Raw genomic sequence first — 14,067 nt, forward strand, 5'->3', positions numbered from 1 at the left:
TACCACTGAGTAGACTATAAACTACACTCACACACCCAACTCAAACGATGTGGGATACGGGGAAGGGAACAAGGGGACTAACCCACTCACTCTGTTTTTAACCCTACCACTGATCTTGTTTCTTTTTTGCCAGAAGCTAAAGAGTAATTTCTAACCTTAAACCCACAGTAATACCAAAAGCCGGTAACTTCTGGTACCACTGAGGAGACTATAAACTACACTCACACACCCAACTCAAACGATGTGGGATACGGGGAAGGGAACAAGGGGACTAACCAACTCAAACGATGTGGCAGGCAGGGACAACTACTTGAATGGGCATTTTCTGAATAGATCTAGACGCCTTCACTTGAATGGGTCAAGGGAGGCCTAATTTGAGTGATGTGATTTTCAGTAGCATGAAAGATAGTAGTGTAACTTCGAAAATTATAAACATATACAAAACTCCCCCAATCATTGAAAGTTATAAACATATATAAAGGTCCCTTAGTCATTACATGTATTGTTCAGAATTTTAAATATTCGTGAAAGTGTATAAAAATCACAAGTCAAATATCTAAGCTATAGGGTTAACGATATAGGATGACGATTGAGAAAAATTACAGTTAGAGTCTTTTGTGGCTTTCAAAATTACATGGTTTTTCACATTCCTATTTTCCTTTTGTTATACACTTAAATCGATGTTGTTTGCCAGGATAAATATAAACGTGGCCCAAAAGGAGTAGGAACTATCTCGTGCACCAGCATACGTAGATTTATTGTATAACTAATACTAATATGTATATTTGTTGGTAGTGAAAGTAGAGAGAAATTTATACTTTCATTCACTAGTTTGTTTGGAGTTCACAAGATTGCAAATGAGGTTGGAATAACATCTATTTTCAGGCAAAGCAAAATGAATAATACATTAACTAACTTTAATACTTATACATGGAATAGTACATCAATATGATAAAATTGAGTTGTTTCATGAGAAGATAAGTGTATCACATTAATCTAGGGGGAAAATACATGTATTAATCCTCTAGGGGAATTGAATGGACATCCACATCTATTTGTATTTGTTTCATAACAAGTTTGGTGTTTTTGCCATTTTTTTTTTTGGGTAATCATGAAAAGTTTCAAGTCTCACAAAAAATGATAACTCTTTTTGTTTTAATCCGTCGAGACGTTGGTTTACACTATTATCTCGCTGCAACATAGTTCCAACATATTTCTCAAAATATTTTCATCTAACTTTGAATTCATGTATATTCCTGTTTGGTTAAGTTACACTGAATTTCTTTAACAATTATCATTCAATTCAATATACTTTAAAATAAGTTACATTAAAAGAACCGTTTTCTCTTAGTCTTAAAAAGAATTAAGTTAGTAATATTCATATTTGAGAACAACACGTTACCCACACTAAGTCTAGAAAAGAATTACTGATGTATCAGAATTATCGTTTTCGAAAAAAAAGATGTATCTGTTTATTCAAAAAAAAAAAATCAGTGTTTTACTAATTTAGATACAAAAAATCAACAAAATTGAGATGCTGTACAGAATATTGAAAAGGGGCCAATTGTGTCAAGACTTCATGTTTTCTCACCAAAGCTATTGGGCACCACTCAAAAAAGTCATATAGAGCCAAGCCAAAGCAAAAAAAAAATAATAATAATAATAAAGAAGGCAACAAACTGGCCTGTGCAGTGACCTTATCCTTTTGGATTCATTTCAGTGGATAAGATTCATTTACACTTATAGTGATATAAATCTGCATCCTTCTTCAAAAGCAAAAAAAACCTCCCCTGTTAATGATCATGGAAGTCATCTATAGCATCCTAGTTCTCAGTTTCTTGGTAGTCTTAGTTGCTATAAAACATCTTCAAGAAAACAAGAGAACGCTAAAGCCTCCAAGTCCACCAGCTCTCCCAATTCTAGGCCATCTGCACCTCCTGAAAGCTGCCCCTCACCGTGCTCTTCAACTTCTCTCCATCAAATACGGCCCCCTGATTTCCCTTCGATTTGGGATTCGTCCTATACTTGTTGTTTCCTCACCATCTCTTGCAGAGGAATGCTTCAGTAAGACTAATGATGTTATCTTTGCTAACCGACCAGGGTCCATTTCTGGCAAAATCCTTGCCTACAACAACAGTACTCTCGGGTTCTCTCCTTATGGAGACCACTTTCGAAATCTCCGCCGTGTTACCTCCATCCATATTTTTTCTTCCGTTAGTCTCCACAACTTTTCCTCAATCTGGACAGAGGAAATCCGTTTCAGTGTCAAGAAATTGTTCTCAATGAACTCTGATGACAAAGTGTGGAAAGATGTAAACATGAACTCTGTGTTCTTGGATTTGGTATTCAATGTGATCATGAAAATGCTTGCAGGGAAAAAATGGCCATCTGATAAAACAGCTGATTTGTTTCCGCTGATCTCCGTCATGGGTATTTGTGATTATGTCCCTGTCTTGAGATAGATTGGATTTCGAGGGTTGGAGAAAAATTTGATCAATTTACAGCAAAAGAGGGACAAATTATTCAGGGATCTCATTGATCAAACTAGGAAAAAGGAAGGTGAAGGTGGCTCATGCTCGACTGAGCAGAGAAGAACTGTTATCCAAGCATTGCTGTCGCTTCAAGATGCTGAACCTGAATTCTTAACTGATGAAACTGTCAAAGGGATCATGCTAGTAAGCCAACTTGCCATTTCTCTTTTCTCCTTAACATATTTTTTGCTTTGGTAATTATTGCTCTTTATATCCGGTTTCTATTTTCATATTTCATTTTTTTTAATGCAAATCAACCTTTTCTCCAATTAGTCAGTGAACTCCTCTTCTAGCTGGTAATCTCTTTCCTCCACTCAAAAAATTTGACTGAATGAGTATCTTTTTCCTTATTAACTTTTGTTTAAGCAATCCTATGGTAACCACAATTTTCCCTTGTAGCTTTCGTTGAAGCAAATCCTATGTGCATATGACACTATGACAGCATCCATGCTATACTAGAATGGTTGTGTGACCTAGATGTAGGTCGAATTTTTGAAAATTCAAAAGAAAATTATCTTTTTGAATTTGTAACGATCTGGCGACTCAGATCGAAACTGCAAATTACCTCATGCAATTAGCTCTTGGTTCTCCACACTGCGGATCCAAAGTGGCAAGAGATGACATAAAAGTATCAAATTCATGTTGCTCTGCATTATTTGCATTTTAGTGAGGTATGAGGTGTAAGGTCATGTCATGTTGAAAGCTCAGCCTACAAAAGGGGTCCAATCAAAAATATATATTTTGACAGATCAAGCGTTTATTTTGTCTTTTTCCTATTAATTGTTTGTAGATTAAATATTTCTTTCTAAAATGTCATCCGAAGGTACATTACCAAATAAAATTTGCTTTTGACAATTTTGAAGATCAAAATAGTCATCAGATTTGTGAACGTCATTGTTTTAAAGAATTACTCATAGAGAACAATTTAGAAACCCATTGCAAAGGAGAACAAGCCACATATAATAACATATCAAAGTAAACTATGGAAACTAAGAAGAAATTTTTTTAAAATACTTTATTCAATCTTTCAAAAATCCTTGTCAGTCGTTCCAATTAAAAAGAATTCTTCCATGATCAATTTATTACAAAAATCTTGTTGAATATCTCTTGGTATCCACTAACTTTAAAATGGTATTCTTATGTTGGGCTTTACATTCATTTTGACAATACATGCCTTGTTGTTTTTCTAGATTATGTTCACTGCTGGAGTACACACTTCAGCTCTGACCATGGAGTGGGCTATGTCCCTTATGCTAAACCACCCCCAGGTATTGAAGAAGGCAAGGAGTGAAATAGACAACAACGTTACACAATCAGGGCAATTGATTGAGGATTCAGATCTCTCCAAATTGCCATATTTGCGTTGCATAATCAAAGAGACACTTAGACTTTTTCCTGCAGCACCAACTCTTTTGCCTCATTATTCATCTGAAGATTGCACCATAGGAGGCTTCAAAGTTCCTAAAGGCACAACTTTGTTAGTAAATGCTTGGGCTATTCACAGAGATCCGAAGGTTTGGGAAGAGCCAGCCAAGTTTAAGCCAGAAAGGTTTGAGGGAATTAATGAAGGGGCTTGCGATGAAGGGTTCAAATTTATTCCATTTGGAAAAGGTAGGAGGGCTTGTCCAGGGGCTGCCTTAGGCATGAGATTTATTAGCCTGACGTTGGGAACAATGCTACAATGTTTTGATTGGGAAAGAGTAGGGCCTCAATTGGTGGATTTAGAAGAAAAATCTGGTATGACTTTGGACAAGGCCAAGCCTTTGGAAGCATTGTTCAGGCCACGCTCATCCATGATTGAATTGGTTTCTCAGCTTTGACTAAAGAACATGACTGGTGGCTTTTGAAGATTGTATCATAATAATATCTGAAATACTTAAAGCTCAAACTACAAAGGTGCACCTATTGCAAAGTGTGAAAAAAAGTGAAAATAAGAGGAAGGAGAATATAAGCATGAAAATCTTTCAGTCTATGCAGTTATTAAAGATTAAATAGGCTTTGAACTAAACCGTGTTTGGCTTTTTCTTTTTGCTTTTTAATATTGGTCTTTTAAATTCACTGTAAGTGCATCTACTGGAGGTCTTTGGTTTTCCACATTTGTAATTATAGAAAATCTTCAACCTTAACTGGGTTTCTTTGTTGGTACATAAAGTGGTTATGGGGTTTCAACAAAACAAGCAAAAAGAATGTCGTTTGAGTAGAGATGTCAATCACAACCCAATTATATTGATTCGTCCAAATCCGCCCACCAATGAATCGCTCAAACTCACCCACTAATTTTGAATGAATTTAAATGAGTACCCAATTAAGTCCATTTAATTAGTGAATGGTGAGTTGACTCGATTCATCCATTTGTATCCATTTAAAAATAATTAGACATTTAAACTCAACTTTTAATTAGTGTTAAGCAAATAAATTTGAATTTCTTATCAATTTAATAATAATAAATACCGTTATTTCTTATCAAATAGCATGCAAAAAAAAGTAGAATTGTAAGTGACTCATAAATAGATAATTGGGTATATCTATACTCATTTATTAAATGGGCATAAATGAATTGACTTAATTATACCCATTACTTAATTATGACTGTCCAAACCCACCCAAATCACTCATTTTAGCACCTCTACTCATGAGTAGCGAGGTTATCGAGCTAACTCGAACCCAATTATGGGTAACTCGAGCTAGACATCAAAGAAAATTAGCTAAGCTCAAAATCAAGTTTAAGTTCGACAGTGAATTTCCTTTCTTTGTCATAACTCAGTGCATGACCATCTTCAATTTATCCACCAAAACCGTTGCTAAGTTAGCTTAAGAACTCTTTTATTGGTATCAGTGTCTTTTATTTCACATTCACTCAAAACTTTTACATGTTTAACTTCCTTTGGCATACTTTTTTCTTTGTCAAAATTTTGTTGGCGGTGTATAAAGCTTTCATGTTTTTCATATATCTGTTTGATGTATTAGACATGCATAATTTTGATGTTGCAAGTAAATTTATGAAGATACAACTCTTTTCGTGAGTTACAGGTGCACATTCACCATTTCGAATCCCAGATTATTAGATTTTTTTTTTGTTTTGCATTTTTTTGAATTTTCAATTTATTTGTGAACTTTTCAAATTTTTGCAAAAATTTGTTCTTTTAGAATGATGACAGGTATTTTAGAAGATGTCTGTAGCTAATTATAAGTTCAATTTATCCACAGTCTCGTGAACGTTGAAGGACCAATACCTGTTAAGATCGCAAAACTAATTTTGGAGTCTCCAGAACACATAATTCTTAAAGAATAGGGTTAATTCCACTTTGTCTCCCCAAACTTTGGACGATTACCCACTTTAGTCCTTAAACTTCAAAATGGGACACTTAAGTTCCTAAACTTATAAATACCTCCCACTTAAGTCCCAAAACTTATAAAATGGGACACTTAAATCCCTAAACCCTTATAAAATGGGACACTTCGACCACCAACGGCATTCAGGATTTGTTAACAATTTTCCTTAAATGGAATGTATTTATAAGTTTAGGGACTTAAGTGTCCCATTTTGAAATTTAGGGACTGAAGTGGGTAATCGTCCAAAGTTTGGGGGGACAAAGTGGTATTAACCCGAAAGAATATTCAAGCCATTTTTTTTTCAGGGTTCGTTGTCACACTCTAATTTTTCAACTCTACATCAGTTAATCAAATGACTTCAATTTATTAGTGCCACTGATTTCAAGGTCAAATTTGCTTAAAATTTTCAGTTTTGCAAGTCCCTGGAAACTTTTATCATCTTCATCTCAAGTATCCCTGTATTCTTGCTTTTATTATTCACCCATGTAATCTTGATTCTAAATGCACATATGCCTCATTGCTAAAGTTTTTATTCAATGTTACTTGATAATAACTCATAAGTATGCCCTTATGAAACAGCAACAAGGAAGATCTTGAATGCGCCTATTCGCAACCCAGGAATAAATTAACCTAAGTACATACCAGTAACATGGAGAATCAAATCATGGTTTCACATAAAATATGATGGACCAAACCTTTTTTCACATATCAAAATAAAAAAATATAACTTGAAGCAACTTGACATAAGTTACCCTGGAATGATAATGCTATAAGGGGAGGGTTGGGTTGGGTGGTACAGGGGGAGGGAGTGTAAGCAAGAGGTCTCGGGTTGAGTTCTACTGTTTACACTAAAAAAAAAACAATAATATCTGCTACATAAACTTCTCAATTATGTCTGTTTTTTTTTTTTTTTAACTTCTCATTTATGTCTAACTGCTTCTAAAAAATGTCAGTGTCAATATAATCATTAAGAAGAATAATATTGGACTGCAAAAGTGGACTTTAAGAGTAGGTTCAAGAAAAAAGGAGACTGTGCAATTAAATGGCAAACATCACTTTGATAACAATACTTGTTTACTTAAGAAGAATTGTATAAAAGAATAAACGCAAAGACTAAGATTGCAATTTTTTTTAAATTTTTTTTTAAATATAAGAATCACCTATTAAGCTCTATAATTAATATTAAATCTAAAAAGTCAATTATTTGGCCTTTAAAACTGCGTTCACAAACTTTTTATCTCTTCATATTCAGATTTTATATAATGTTTTAGCAAAATCAATACGAACACATGAGAAAACTATCTCTAAAAGGCTAAGGCCGTAAAATAAAGAGAATGACCAAGGCAAACAAAGAGCAATAATGAGCAAAATATGACACGAAATATTTGTCTCTAAAAAAGGACAAGCTCAGTGCTAAGAAAGGTATAAAAGTTTCCTAGAAAAAGAAGCTTAGAACCATACAATTTTAACTAACCTATTTCACATTTGAAGTTAGAATAATTAAAAATTCAATGGACCGAACTATTGTCTTGAAATAATATGATGAGTTTTGCAATTCTACGGTAGATTCATAAAAGTGCTTAAGAAACACGTGGGATAACACTGTTGAGAATGATGTGTTCACTGAATAACGAAATATGATTTCATCACAACTCCAAATATTATCATAGAAATTTATAAGTAAGATAATTAAGTAGTATTATCTTAAAGCTAAAGGGAGAAATTTTGTTTCAATGTCGACAAATGCAACGTGCATTTTCTTAGTCTATTATTAAAAACTTGTCCAAGGATTCTTCCATTTTTATAATAGGTGTTATCTCATTTTATATGCTAAAATTACTAAATTAATTTTGAGAGGTCGTTAAGTCTATTCTATATCTAAGGTACCCCTTCAGATGATAAACTATTTAGGGGGAAAAAACTGTGAATTTGAGCATGCCTAAAAGAATTAAGAAATAAATTTACAATAAGGAAAGATAGACTTATTATCATTAGTGGTGACTGAAAGCATTTTTTGTTTGAGTGAGAATGGCCCCTATTTTTTATTAGATAAAAAATTTAAAGAATTAAAGATGCTCATAAAATAAGATGAAACAATAAGGGAAGGAAATAAATTAATCCACTAAGGTTGTAGGCGAGGAACCTTAAAACTTCCTACAAAGATATTCTAGAATAAGTCTGAAAATAATAGAAACAAAGTTGGTTTACATTAATAGCTTGAACAACACAAGAAAATTATTAAAAAATTTTAGTAGTTTGCCATAGAACACAAACCGCCTTATGAATTATACTTGTTTGACAATATCAAAACTCTTTCCACAAAGCACTTAAACACCACATACATCATCACACTTGAGCTCGAATCCAGCTCAAATCTCGGATCGTTTACACCCAATACTTGAGTGGTTGAGTGATCTAGAAGTGGGCCGGATTTTTGAAACTGAAAAAAAAATATTTTTATATTTGTAATGATTTGACAATTTAGATTGAATCATATAAGTCCAGATTTTGGATGTATTGGATGGTACGGTGAAGCGAACGTAGAACAAGATTTTAAAAGAAAAGGTCCTTAGTTAAACTGCAAATTAACTCATGTGATTAGCTCGTGATTGTCCACACGGAGGATCGAAAGTGGTAAGAGATGACACTAAAGTATCAAATTTATGTTGTCCCGTACTATTTGGATTTCATTGAGGTTTATGGAGTAATGTGAAATCTCAGCGTACAAAAAGGGGCCGCAATCAAGAATATTTTGACTGATCAAGCGCTTGCATTTTGTCTTCTTCCTATTTTTTGTTTCTAAAATGCCATCCTAAGGTGCATTACCAAATAAAGGCCCACCTGGCAAATAAGTTTTTTGGATGTTTGTTTAAAATTTTACTGTAATTTACTGTCAAAGTTGTAGAAAAAATTTTTGAAGTATGTAAATTTTTTGATATTTTGATATGTATAGTTTAAAAGTTTTAAGAAATTTTTTGAGATTAATATAGTTAAAATAATTAAAAAACTTGTAACAAACAAATTTGACAAAAAACTTGCTCGCCAAACATGCCCAAAATTTGCTTTGACCACTTTGCAGATCAAAATAGTCTTCAGATTTGTAAACATTATTAGTTCAAAGAATTACTCTAGAGTGCAATTTAGAAATCCATTGTAAGCGAGAACAAGCCATGTAACAAGATGTCAAACAAACTAAGAAGAATTTTTTTCAACAAAAGTCCTTTATTCAATCTTTAAAATATCCTTTTCATTTGTTCCAGTTGAAAAGAATTACTCCACGATCAATTTTTTACAAAAGTCCTGTTGAATATCTGTTGGCGCATACTAAATTTAAAATTGTATTGTTATGTTAGGCTTTACTTTCATTTTGACAATAAATGCCTTGTTGTTTTGCCTGATTATACTGCAGGATTACACACTTCAGCTCTGACCATGGAGTGGTTTATGTCCCTTATGCTAAGCCACCTTGAGGTATTGGAGAAGGCAAGAAATGAAATAGACAACAATGCCACACAATCAGGGCAACTGATTGAGGATTCAGATCTCTCCAAATTGCGTGTTTATGTTGAATAATTAAAGAAACAGTCGGACTTTTTCCGGCAGCACCAACGCTTGTGCCTCATTATTCATTTGGGGATTGCAGTATAGGAGGCTTTAAAATTCCTAAAAGGCAAACTTCGTTAGTAAATACTTGGGTTATTCATAAAGACCCTAATGTCTGGGAAGAACCAATCAAGTTTAAGCCAGAAAGCCAGAAATTCGAGGGATGTGAAGAAGGGTTCAAATTTCTTCCATTTGGAAAAGGTAGGAGGGCTTGTCCAGGGACAGCCTTGAGCAGGAGATTGATTAACCGGTCATTAGGAACAATGCTACAAAGTTTTGATTGGGAAAGACTGGGTCCTCGGTTGTTTGGATTTGGAAGAAAAATCTGGTTTTGACTTTGGGCAAGGGCAAGTCTTTGGAAGCATTGCGCACAAGCCAGCTCATCCATGATTGATAATCATTTCGCAGCTCCGAGTTAGCTTCCCAAGGTAACTAAAGAAACATTTATTTAGTTGTTTATGAAGATTGAATCACGATAAGATCGAAAATCGATGCGCCCAACGCTTCACGAAAAAAAAAAAAAAAAAGATGCGCTCAAACGAAAAAGGGGCACCCAATGCTAAGCGTGTGCAACAGTAAAAATGAGAGCAAAGAAATATAAGCATGAATAGTTTTCAGTCCACGCACTTATGGATTAAATAAAAACATTATAGATAAATAGGCTTTGAATAAAACTATATCTGGTTTTCTTTCATTCTTTTTTATTTTTTCGGCCTTCTGAAATTACTGCAAATATCATCTATTAGTTCTTTGGTTTCCAAATTTGTGATATAGAACTCCCATAGTTCAATAACCTTAAATGATTTTCTGTTGGTAGTCATAAACTGGTTTTGGGGCGTTTTACAACACAAGCAACTGAAAATACATACCGCATGTGTAGGATGCTATCAAGTTGAGTCAAACCCATATGCACAAGGTTCTTGAGTTCGAGTTCAAAAAAAAATTAGTTAAACTTGAATTCGAACTCAAGTTCAACAAATATCATATATTAGTGCTCAATCTTGATTAAAGAAAAATATGAGGAGCTCAATTAGCTTGTTTAAGCAAATTGAGCTCGGCAAAATAAAATTGTAATTTGTCCTAAAAAAACTATTATGTAGATAATTTTACATTTATATTAAAAACATGTACACGGACACACAGATTCACACATATATATTCAACAAGCTTGATGAAATTTTGAGTAGTATTATGTGGAGATCTTGATGTGTTAAGTTCATGAGTAAAGAATTGTATCCCACATTGATTTCAACGAAAGAGAAAGAGTCCTTAATATGTTAGTAAGGGTTTAGAATCTAATAGTTTAAGTTTTTGGGTTAGCGTTCGATTTCTGACTTATATTATTGGGTATCTTTGGTGAGCTCTCACGAGTGTTTCTCCCTAATAAGTTGTATCAGAGTTTCTAGTTACGGAACTAGACTACTTATAGGCAAGTCGACTCTTCTTGAATTTGGACCAGTGAAATTCTCATCTTGGTGGTGGATCAAAGTACCAAGGAATTTGGTTGATGTTAGACCAGATGCACTAGGAGTTTGGTAGGGGATCTAGTTGGTGTTAGATCAAGGAGTTAAGGGTTGGTAGGGTCTAAGATCCGATTTGGATGTTGAAGAAGAGTCGGTCCATGAGTTGAGAAGAGGTGACCTTGAGTGTTAAGGTGCAAGGTGCACTAAGAGTTTGGTAGGGGATCCAGTTGTTGTTAGGCCAAGATGCTAAGGGTTGGTAGAGTTCGATATTCGATTTGGATGTCAAAGAAGTGTAGGTCCATGAGTTGAGAAGAGGTGACCTTGAGTGTTAAGGTGAGTTTTTATTAAGTATTAAAGTGAACTCAGTTGAACTTCTAAACTTGGATTCAATATAAGTGCCACGGGATTTGATTGATGCTGGACCAAGTGCGTCAAGAGTTTGGAAGGGAGTTCAGTTGGTATTAGACTAAGGAGGTAAGGGTTGGCAGGGGGTTCAAGATCCAGTTTGGATGTTAAAAAAGAATGGGTCCAAGAGTTGAAAAGATGTGATTTTGAATGTTCAGATGAGTTTGCACTGAGTATTAAAGTTTCGAAAAAGAACTTGTAAACTTGTATTTAATGTGAATGCCAAGGGATTTGGGTTGTGTTGGACTAGGTGCACTAGGTGTTCCGTAAGGGGTTTAGCTAGTGTTAAACCAAGGAGCTAAAGATTGATTGGGGTTCGAGATCTAGTTTGGATGTTGAAGAAGAATGAGTCCACGAGTTGAAAAGAGGTGACGTTGAATGTTAACGTGAGCTTATATTGTGTATTAAAGTGGAATCAAAATAGATCTTGTAAACATGGATTCAATGTGAGTATCAAGGAATTTGGTTGGTGTTGGACCAAGTTTAGGGGGGGTCCGAGATCCAGTTTGAATGTTGAAAAAGAGTAGGTCCATGTGTTGAGAAGAGGTCACCTTGATTGTTAAGGTGAGTGTACATTGAGTACTAAAATGGGTCAAAGAAGAGTTTGTAAATTTGGGTTCAATGTAAGGAGCTACTCATTAAGGAAAAAATTATTAGGTTCACGAGTAAAGAATTTTGTTTGACATTGGTTTGAAAGATGGAGAAAGAGTTCTTAATATAACTTTATGAGTAAAGAATTGTGTCTAATATTGGTTGAAAGATAGAAAAAAAGTCCTTAATATATAAGTAAGGACCCAAAATCTAGTAGATTAAACTTTTAGGTTAACGTTAGATTCCTAACTTGTATATTAGGTCTCTTTGATGAGGTCTCACAACAAACTTTCAAGTAGTATTATGTGGAGATCAAACTCGATTTATCGATGAACTTGAACTACTTGAATTCGACTTGACTTTTGAATTTCACTGAACATGTTTGAGCCGTTGACTGAGCTGCCTGATCTATTGCCTGCTTTTTTTAAAAAAAAAATCCTAACAAAAAGTCAAGACCTCTAATTTTTGGACCCTCAATTTTAACCACTACACTAAACCAAGGCATCCTTGACCTTTTTTTCTAATTATTTTCCTATCAAAGGAAGGGTAGAATTTAAGAAACGAGAAAGAAGCAGGTGACTAGAATTTAGAACCTCTAACTCTTGGGGCCTCAACCCACTTGGCATTCCATAAGCTCTCCATCAAATACGGCCCCTTGATTTCCCTTTATTTTGGGACCCGCCGCATCCTTGTCGTGTCATCTCCATCACTTGCAAAGCAATGCTTCACCAAGAATAATGATATTGCCTTTTGCAAACCGGCCTGATTCCATTTCCGCTCAGCACCTTGGCTATAACTACACTAGCCTTGCGTTTTCTCCATATGGAGATCACTGGCGTAATCTCCGCCGTCTAACGGCCATCCATATATTTTCTTCACTTACTGTCCAACAATATTCATCAATCTGGAGAGATGAACTACGTTTTGTTGTCAAAAAACTGTTCTCAAGTAGCTCTGATGAGAAAACATGGAAAGTTGCAGACCTGAACTCTTTGTTCTTGGAATTGCTTTTCAATGTGGTAATGAAAATGGTTGCAGGAAAAAAATGGCCATCCGAACAATGAGGGGATATATTTACACCAAGATCGTTCTTGGAAATTTGTGTGTGTTCCAATTTTAAGGTGGATCGGTTTTGGATGGCTGGAGAAGAGTATGATTTACTTGCACAGGAAAAGAGACAAAGTTCCCTAGGGTCTGATTGATAAAATTCGAAAAAAGGAAGGTAAAGATGTTGCATGTTCAACCAAGAGAAAAGATATCATTCAAGCATTGATGTCTCTGCAAGAAGCTGATCCTGAATACTACACCGATGAATGAATGTAAGCCCCTTTTCATTTCAAAAATTTCAATTAGAATTACCCTCAGTTATGTTTTTTAAGCAAGATGATTCACGGCGTGATAAATCTTGTGCCTTGTAACCACATCCAAGGTCATATATCACTTTCCAGCCTGTACTGTCTGTCATTGCAGTTGCAGGTTCAACCGCAGACAGCAATTTGTGGTTTCAATCAGTAGCTAATGTGGCCGGACATAGGCTGCTGATCCCAAATGTTCTTTTATTTCATTTGCTAAATTTGATAATCAAGCAAACATTTTGATGAGGCCGGTGATTAACTTTCACAGTTGCACCTAGTAAGGATCACATTCACTGTGTTGAAATTTGGGGGCATGACGTTAAAATCATTGAGTTTTACAAAATTTCATCTGCATTAACGGACAAATCCTCGTTGTTAAGTGTTGCTAATGGTCAGTAGCTCAGCTTTGAACAACTATGTTTCCTATATACCATTTTATAATTCATGATTTCTGTTTCTGCATGTCTCAAATTATTTTTTGGTGGCTCAAAAGGGAAACAGAAAAATACTAATATCCTTGTTTTTACCCTTATAAAATTTTTAACAAAGAACATTAAATCATGTTTCCACAATAAATACTCCAATAAACCACTTCAGACTTTAACACTCCAAATATAACTACAAAATCTTTTAGATACAAATCGAGGGACAATCAGGAAAAAAAGTAAATTGCAACTCGTCAAACATCAATTTCTTGAACTGTGAGTATAACTAATGAAAAGGAAAGGAAAAATTATCCGTAACCTTGGTCGCGTAAAAAGAGTCAAGACTTCAACTGCTGAGGTT

The 14,067-nt window shown here is 34.7% G+C and overlaps 2 protein-coding genes across 2 annotated transcripts; both read left to right on the top strand.

Moving 5' to 3' along the window:
* The first annotated feature begins 1,770 nt into the window (after positions 1–1,770).
* Positions 1,771–4,539, top strand: LOC113711069 ((+)-piperitol/(+)-sesamin synthase CYP81Q1). Its single transcript, XM_027234250.2, has 2 exons — positions 1,771–2,675; positions 3,722–4,539. Exons 1-2 carry the CDS (start codon positions 2,670–2,672, stop codon positions 4,349–4,351), a joined length of 636 nt encoding a protein of 211 aa, XP_027090051.2. The 5' UTR covers positions 1,771–2,669; the 3' UTR covers positions 4,352–4,539.
* LOC140015966 (cytochrome P450 81Q32-like) lies at positions 1,803–2,462 on the top strand. Its single transcript, XM_072068803.1, has one exon. It carries the CDS (start codon positions 1,803–1,805, stop codon positions 2,460–2,462), a length of 660 nt encoding a protein of 219 aa, XP_071924904.1.
* Positions 4,540–14,067: the final 9,528 nt, after the last annotated feature.

Source organism: Coffea arabica, chromosome 1e, assembly GCF_036785885.1.
Source record: "Coffea arabica cultivar ET-39 chromosome 1e, Coffea Arabica ET-39 HiFi, whole genome shotgun sequence".
In the NCBI taxonomy this organism is placed as follows: domain Eukaryota; kingdom Viridiplantae; phylum Streptophyta; class Magnoliopsida; order Gentianales; family Rubiaceae; genus Coffea; species Coffea arabica.